The 7,348-nt window shown below is 50.4% G+C and overlaps 1 protein-coding gene across 3 annotated transcripts; it reads left to right on the top strand.

The window, feature by feature from the left end:
* Positions 1-416: 416 nt before the first annotated feature.
* SOCS2 (suppressor of cytokine signaling 2) lies at positions 417-6,277 on the top strand. 3 transcript variants are annotated; one of them, XM_016425717.2, is made up of 3 exons: positions 417-555; positions 2,131-2,506; positions 4,703-6,277. In XM_016425717.2, exons 2-3 carry the CDS (start codon positions 2,368-2,370, stop codon positions 5,158-5,160), a joined length of 597 nt encoding a protein of 198 aa, XP_016281203.1. In that variant the 5' UTR covers positions 417-555; positions 2,131-2,367; the 3' UTR covers positions 5,161-6,277. The 3 variants fall into 3 exon arrangements, with proteins under 3 accessions (XP_016281203.1, XP_016281204.1, XP_001363646.1); XM_016425718.2 differs by lacking the exon at positions 417-555 and adding an exon at positions 1,066-1,203; XM_001363609.4 differs by lacking the exon at positions 417-555 and adding an exon at positions 1,541-1,669.
* The last annotated feature ends 1,071 nt before the right edge of the window (positions 6,278-7,348 follow it).

Here is a 7,348-nt window from a genome sequence, read left to right on the forward strand (position 1 = left end):
CCTGGCTGCCCGCACAGGCAGGTTGCGGTGGGGGGAACAGATTGGACTGACCTAGAGCTGGTGAGTCAGGGTCCCCGTCGAGTTGGGGGCCTGGCCCGCTCCGCCATCCTTGAGCTGGGGCAGCGGAGGCTGCTCTGGAGCCTCTTTAAAGCGGCAGCCCGGGAAGCGGCCACGTGATGCGGATTCCTGGAAAGTTCCTGGAAAGCGGCCCCTTCCTCCGCCTGCCTCGGTTGGGAGAGCGTAGAGCCGGGGAGGGGAGGGGAAGAGGTGGGGCCAGGGAGCGGGTGAGGGGCAGGGGGGGGAGGGGAAGGCTCGGCCGTAGGAGGCTAGCTCAGCGCGCCTCAGAGATCGCACGCCCTGCTTGCGCTGGCTGCGCTGAGCAGCCCCGAAGCATGCGCCCCCGTGCTCCCGCAGCCGCCGCCGCGGATGGTGCGCGCCAGGGGCCCCTGCGCTCCGCTCTCCCATCCCCAACCCGGGTCCGTGGAGGCGGCAGGGGGCGCAGTCCGAGCCGCGGTCGCGGCTGGAGGAGGGAGCTCTGGAGGGGGCTGCTGGCAGGTACCCATGGAGGGGCTCCCGGAGGACTCCGCCCCGGGAGGGCAGGCTGGGTTAGGGAGGGGGAACGGAAGCGCTCTGCTCCCCGATTTTACCGCCTGCCCTGCCACTGGGTTGACTCGAGAACTCTGCCTCTTGCACCCCCCGGGACTTCTGCCCACTTTACGATTTTCCTTGCTGGTTTCCCGACGTCTCCTAGGAATGTTTCTCCTCTCCACCCCGACTCCAAATTCCCATTCGAATTCATAATCCTAATAACCTGACCTGCCCCTCCCTCTCTCCCAGCCTGCCTCACCCCTTTATCCCTTTCTCCTTCCTCCCTCCTACCAGCCGGGGGTAAACCCGGGAAGCGGCTGGAGAGTGATCGGAGGGAAAGAAAGTGGGGGGGGGGGGCGCGGAGAGGAAGGACATGGTCCCTTGGGCTTTTGGCTGTCGCCTACTAAAGGAGTTCCAGCCACCGTCAGCACTACCACTGCCACGCTCCGGGTCTGTCACCTCCCAGGGCATCTCAGTGCCCAATTAAACATCGGGAGGGGGGGAGATTGGGCAGACACCCCTCCTCTCCCTCCGCCCCATGTCCACTGGGGAGACAGCCTGGTTTAGAGGAGAGGGAGGAGGAGGAGGAGGAAGAGGAGGAAGGCGGCGGCCAAGGTAAGGGCGCAGCGTACATTTCAGTTTCTAGGGCGCAAGCTTGCACGGCCCGTAGCGCCTCCTGGTCCCCCAGCCCCAAGTGGTTAGGGAGGGTCGATTCCTCGACAGCGCCGGCGGCTGCACTAGCGCGGGCTGCCGAAGCTGGGAGCTACCACAGCTGCCTCCCCGGGAGCCCGAGAGAAGGAAGAGGAGGGAGGGAAGAAAGGAGGGAGAGAGAGGGGGAAGAGAGAGAGAGAGAGAGAGAGAGAGAGAGAGAGAGAGAGAGAGAGAGAGAGAGAGAGAGAGAGAGAGAGAGAGAGAGAGAGGACGGTGCAAACCAAAGAAATCTCTTGGGCAGGGATGTGACCATTCGTTCCTTTCAATGTCATGGGCTTCTATTCCCCCTCCCTGGGGAAAATCGGCGCCTTAGTGTGAGAAAGGAGACACACTCCAGCAGAACGAAGAGGGCTCCCGGGCTGGGGACCAGGTTTGTGGCGAGCTTCCTCTCCAACCCCCCCCCCCCCCCCCCAGCCCCAGGGTCCTTCCCCTGGTATAGGTTCTGCTTTTGGAATGGGGGGCTGCCAGGGCATGTGTCCTTGCCCTTAGTAACCTTGCTCCCTTTTCTCTTTTGGCCTCCTTTCCTTACTTGTCCTTGAAATCCCACCGAGGTTGCAGGTGACTCCCCTCCCTCCAGAGAAAGCCTGGAAGCGGCCGACTGGCGCTTCCCTATTTCTCTGCCTCCTAGGTCTGTCTCCGGGTCTCCTCTCCCCCCTCCCCTCCTCCATCCCCACCCACCCAGCCACCTTGGTCAAGGTGGAACCTGGATGCCCCCGGTGTTAGAGGGGTGGTAGGGTTGAGTCTACTGACTCTCTGCCCAACCTCCCAGGGAGGTAATGGCTCACCCTTATTTCTTCTCCCTTTGTCCTCTGCCCTCTTTTCTCATTGCAGGCGAATAGAGAGCGACGGTGTCCGTGGAGGACTTCTCCACTATCCTGCCCCTCACCGGGAAGGAAGAACTTCCAGGGCTCCCTCCCCTTCCCCACCAGCTTGGCTGTCTCCACGGGAGGTGTTCTGAGGATCCCTTAGACTTCAATGAAGGACTGACAGCGCACTTAGACGCCCACATCATCTTCCTCCGAGCCCCAGTTTGGGCGCCAGCCTCTTCATCGTGGTGACCTCTTCCCCATGACCCTAAGGTCCCACGAGTCCACCGTGGATGGCGCGGAAGGGACTCGGAGCCAGTGGGGGGCGACAGGTACAGCAGAAGAACAGCCCTCCGAGGTGACACGTTTGGCTACAGCCATGCGGGAACTGAGCCAGGCAGGTAGGTGAGGGGATGGGACAAGAAAAACCAAGGGTCAGGTTTCCAGTCTGCTGAACTCCAAGACGGATAATCTTGGAGCAAAGACATTGGCATCTCAGGACACTGAGGCAGCGGCAGGCAGAGAAATGGCATCAGGGTGTGAAGAGGATAGAGACAGATTCACAACTTCCCCTTGCCAGCCCCCTCACCCCCCAACTCCACCCTCCACAGCAAGGTAGATTGGAGAAGTGGGGGTGGGGGGGAGGGAGAGGGCAGGTGCCACTTAGAAAGCTTCCCGCAATTGGAAAAGGATGTTGTTCTCCTCTCCCCAGCCTCAGCCACAGGCCTCGAAGAAAGCATTTTCTCTGCAGGCAGAGTGCTTGGATTCATATCCCACCTCGAACAAGTCCTCCAAACTCCCAGGCTTTAAAACGATGCAGGGGCCACTTTTAAGTTCCCTTGCGGGTTACATAGGTGATCCTTGGGGATCTGGGAAGAGAGTTAGACAAGGATTAGGTCTAGGGGAAGAACTCCGGGGTGGGAGGGAATTCTTTAGAAACAGAGAAGCCTTGTGCCATCCCTGCGACCTAGAATAGCCTCGTTCCCTAAGGAATCTCCTGTCGGGGAGGGGACAGAAATAAATCTGCTGCGGGGCGGGCAGGAGTGGTCTGCCTAGCTTCCTTGTCCTTTGGTCACTGCCGAGCCTGGGAGATGGCTGGGGAGTGCTGCCCCCCCCCCCCCAACCCCCAACTCCAGCTCCCAGGCTGCTGCTGAATTCCTTGGTGGGGCAGTAGTAGCCAGCATCGGTGATGGGCAGCCAGACGGGGCAGGCAGGGACGAAGAGTTCCCCGGGGCAGTGGTGGACTCAGATGAAGTTGTAAGGGTGAGGGCTTTCCAGGGCACTGCCCCCGCCCTCAGTCTGCCCATTGCTTTGCCTCCCCAGCCCCCTTTGGAAAGTTCTGCTCACCAGTGTCATTTGGCATCTGAAAGAGAAAGCAAAACAATATATGTCTACACACATACACACATATATATGTAGTAGTGGTTGGTATTTTGCAGCAGAGCCCTAACCTTCCTTCTCTGCCCTTGACTAAGTGCCAGTATTGAATCTGGCTCTGGGGGGGCTCACTGCAAACTGCCTCTTCCAAGGGCTTAGGGAGACTTTTGCAGCACCCAGAAGGGAGGGGTGATGGTGGAGGGAAGCAGCTGCTGCGGTGCCAACCTCGCAGGCTTCTCAGCCTCCAGTAGGGCCAAGTCTGCCAGGGTGGGACCCAGGCTTCCTAAACCAAAGAGGGTTTACCTCTGTGAAAAAGGCAGACCTGGGTGCAGGCACATAAAAAGGGGAGGCCGCCGCTGTGCTTTACCGCCAGTTTTTATGAGAGGCCAAGCCAAGCAAAGTCCAAAGGAATTGAACTCATGTTCTAAGAGGGACTATCACACTGAGCTTTTTCTTATTGAGTGATAAGGCTCTAAAAAAGTGCCCGGATTTACCAATAATCAAGTGTAGTTTCTCTCTCTCTCCCCCTCTCATATATATAACATACACACTATTTATGTACACATGCATATTCTACATTATATGCATATACTTTTATTTGCATATATATGTGTGTATGTATATGTGTAGACTTTTTTTTGGGGGGGGGCGATATGCTTAAAGAAATGAGCTTCAGCCCTCCTTGAATAAAGACAAGAATGGACGGAAACATCCTTCTCAGAGAGAAAAAGAGGACAATTTAGAAATCAAGCAAAATGTTGCTTGGTGATGTGCCTGAGTAGGGATCTTCATTAGAATTATTAATGTTGGAAATCCGACTCTTTGTGTCTATATGTCATTGCATTTTAATCTTGTTAACTTCACAAAAGTGAGTAAGAAAATCATTGGAGGTCTTCAGGAAGAAAAATAAGTTGAGGGTTGAAAGCCTTTTTTTAACTTTGAAAAAGACTACTAAGAGAAATGCTTTTATTTGGAGGAATGAAGTCTTTATTCAGCATCCCTAAAAATCCTTCAGATCCAAAACTTCTGTAAAATTCTCCCAAATTGAACTTCTGGCAGCCTCTGGAGGAAACATTCTCTTCTTGCAAACTTCCTTTAGGAGCGAAAAGGATTTTTACAAGCTGTGATTTCTTTCCGATGATAACTAGTTAGAGAAATCCACTCACCTTCTCTCTTTTCTTTCTTTCTTTCTTTTTTCCCCCCTTAAACACAAACCTCAGGCTGGTACTGGGGAAGCATGACTGTTAATGAAGCCAAAGAAAAATTAAAAGACGCCCCTGAAGGAACTTTCCTGATCAGAGACAGCTCCCACTCGGACTACTTGCTTACCATATCTGTCAAAACCTCAGCGGGACCAACCAATCTGCGAATAGAATACCAGGATGGGAAATTTAGATTGGACTCCATCATCTGCGTCAAATCGAGGCTGAAACAATTTGACAGCGTGGTCCACCTCATCGAATACTATGTCCGAACCTGTAAGGACAAGAGGCCTGGGGCCGAAACCCCTCGGAATGGAACTGTACATCTTTATTTGACCAAACCCCTCTATACTTCTACTCCAACCCTGCAGCATCTCTGTAGACTCTCTATAAACAAATGTACAGCTAAGATCTGGGAATTGCCTTTACCAACAAGACTAAAAGATTACTTGAAAGAATATCAATACCAGGTATAAGTTTCTCTCTTTTTTCTAAACACACCTCATTGTAGAACCTCTCTGAATGCAGCTATGTAAAGAGAGCCAAATCATTCTAGCCCTGGCTGGCCACGTGTCCAACTCAGAAACGGGATGCCCTCTAAGAACAACTGCAGTCAAACTCATTTAAGTGTCCAAGGAAGGGTGAGGGGTGGGAATAAATCCCTACCTATATTCTCATTTGAGTGACTTTACTCCAAGCCTAAGATTGGTCTCTCTCCCTCTTTTTTAAGACCAAGTGTTTGACGGTACACTTGCTAATCTGAGGGTCTGGGAAACCTCTTTTTTTTCCTTTGTTTTTAAGCTGGTCATTTTTCGGTGTGAGTTCTTAGCTGTGAGGAGGGCAAGGGTACTCGCTGCCAGGTGTCCAGCCAATGTTAAAGGCCAGAGCTGGCACCAAAAGAACTGGAAAGGGAGAAGCCGAGATGGGGCTCCTTGCAATTGATTTGTCTGATGATCAAGTGGTGTCTTAGAGTGTTTTTCTTTTACATTCTGGTGTACTTGTTTCGAGTTTTTGTTGTTCTTGCTAAACAGAACATGCCTGTCAGTATTTATCTCTTGTTTTCTACCAGTAGCCAAACCCCAAAGAGTGACCGTGAAATCTTGTATTTGTCTTTTGACTCCAAATAGCTGATGATCTTGTGTGAGTAGGAGAGTACTGTAGCCCTTTAATTTAAAAAGGAGCCTTACTTCAGAAACATTTCAAACTGGTGCAAACGGACCTCGATTTTCCTTGTTTTTGTTTTTTGTTTTTTTTAAAAGGCTCAAAACAAGAATGTCATGTTCCACAGGTGCAACTTGGACCATGGTGATTAAAACAATATGCTTTATCCTTGCTGAAGTAGCCAGGTCTGACCTGTTGCCATTTATCTTTTTGGAATGGCTATAAAAATAAATGTCCATGTTGTCCTTGACTTGTCTGACCACAGAGAATCGGCAATTGTCTCCCTTTTACCGTGTAGAGTACTTTGGACTTAATTTGCTTCCAGATGCAGGGGGAAACTTGCCTGTTTTCTTTTTCCCAAAGTGTTTATTCACTGCTGTTACTAGTATCCAACTTTGATTAGAATGTACTAAATAAAACAAACGCCTTTTACAAGCTGCACTCCTTCCTTCTGAGTTGTAGACAACTTCACACTGACACACAAATAAAGTCTGGCGATAAAAATCTCTGCCCTGGTCACATTGAAAAGCAGACCTTTAGAAAAAAGAGAGAAAAGGGACTCGGAGCTTTCTGGAAAGCTCAATGTGGATTTGGCTTTTAAAAATAATGACGATGGGGGCAGCAAGGTTGCTCAGTGGATAGAGAGCCAGGCTGGGAGATGGGAGATCCTGGGTTCAAATTTGACCTCAGACACTTCCCAGCTGTTTGACCCAGGGCAAGTCACTTAACCCTGATTGCCCACTCCTTACTGTTCTTCCACCTTTTCCCCAATACTTAGTATTGATTTTAAGATAGAAGGTAAGGGTTTAAAAATAATAATAGTGATAGCTCATGTTTATATAGGGCTTTAAGGTTTACAAATTGCTCTAGCTAATTTTCTCATTTGAGCCTTCTAACTATCTGTGAAATAGGTGCTATGGTTGTTCCCATTTTAAGGCTTAGAAAGCCTACAGGTGACCTAGCTAGTAAATGTCTGAAATAGGATTCAAACTCAAGTCTTCCTTGATTTAAGTCTAGTGTAGTTGTAAACTATGTATAAGAGAAGTGGCTTGTATTTTTTTAAAACATTTTTTAAATGTGGATAATGGAAATAAAATTACAATGAATAAAATAGAATAATTAATAGGATAATTTAATAGAAATAAGTGTTCTGATAGTAAAATAAAAACTGATTTGCTACTCACTTTCTCTAGCTGGTCTCACCTTGACTATTATACCCACCAAGCCTCCTCTGCAGTTGGGGTACTTAACAATTCCCCCTTTCCTCTTCCTAACTTACTACTGTGGATGGCAGGTGGATCCTGATGGATCGGAACCAGAAAACAACTATGAGACACTGTGGTTTGAAGGATTAGTTTATCAGGTAATCAGCATCCATTTATTAGGCTCATACTATGTGCCTGCCACAGTACTAGGGTCAGGTGACACATTGATAAACATAATATCCTCTACCTTCAAGGAGCTTACATTCTTTTTTTGGGCGGGGCACCATCTCTTGTCACC

Source organism: Monodelphis domestica, chromosome 5, assembly GCF_027887165.1.
Source record: "Monodelphis domestica isolate mMonDom1 chromosome 5, mMonDom1.pri, whole genome shotgun sequence".
Taxonomy (NCBI): domain Eukaryota; kingdom Metazoa; phylum Chordata; class Mammalia; order Didelphimorphia; family Didelphidae; genus Monodelphis; species Monodelphis domestica.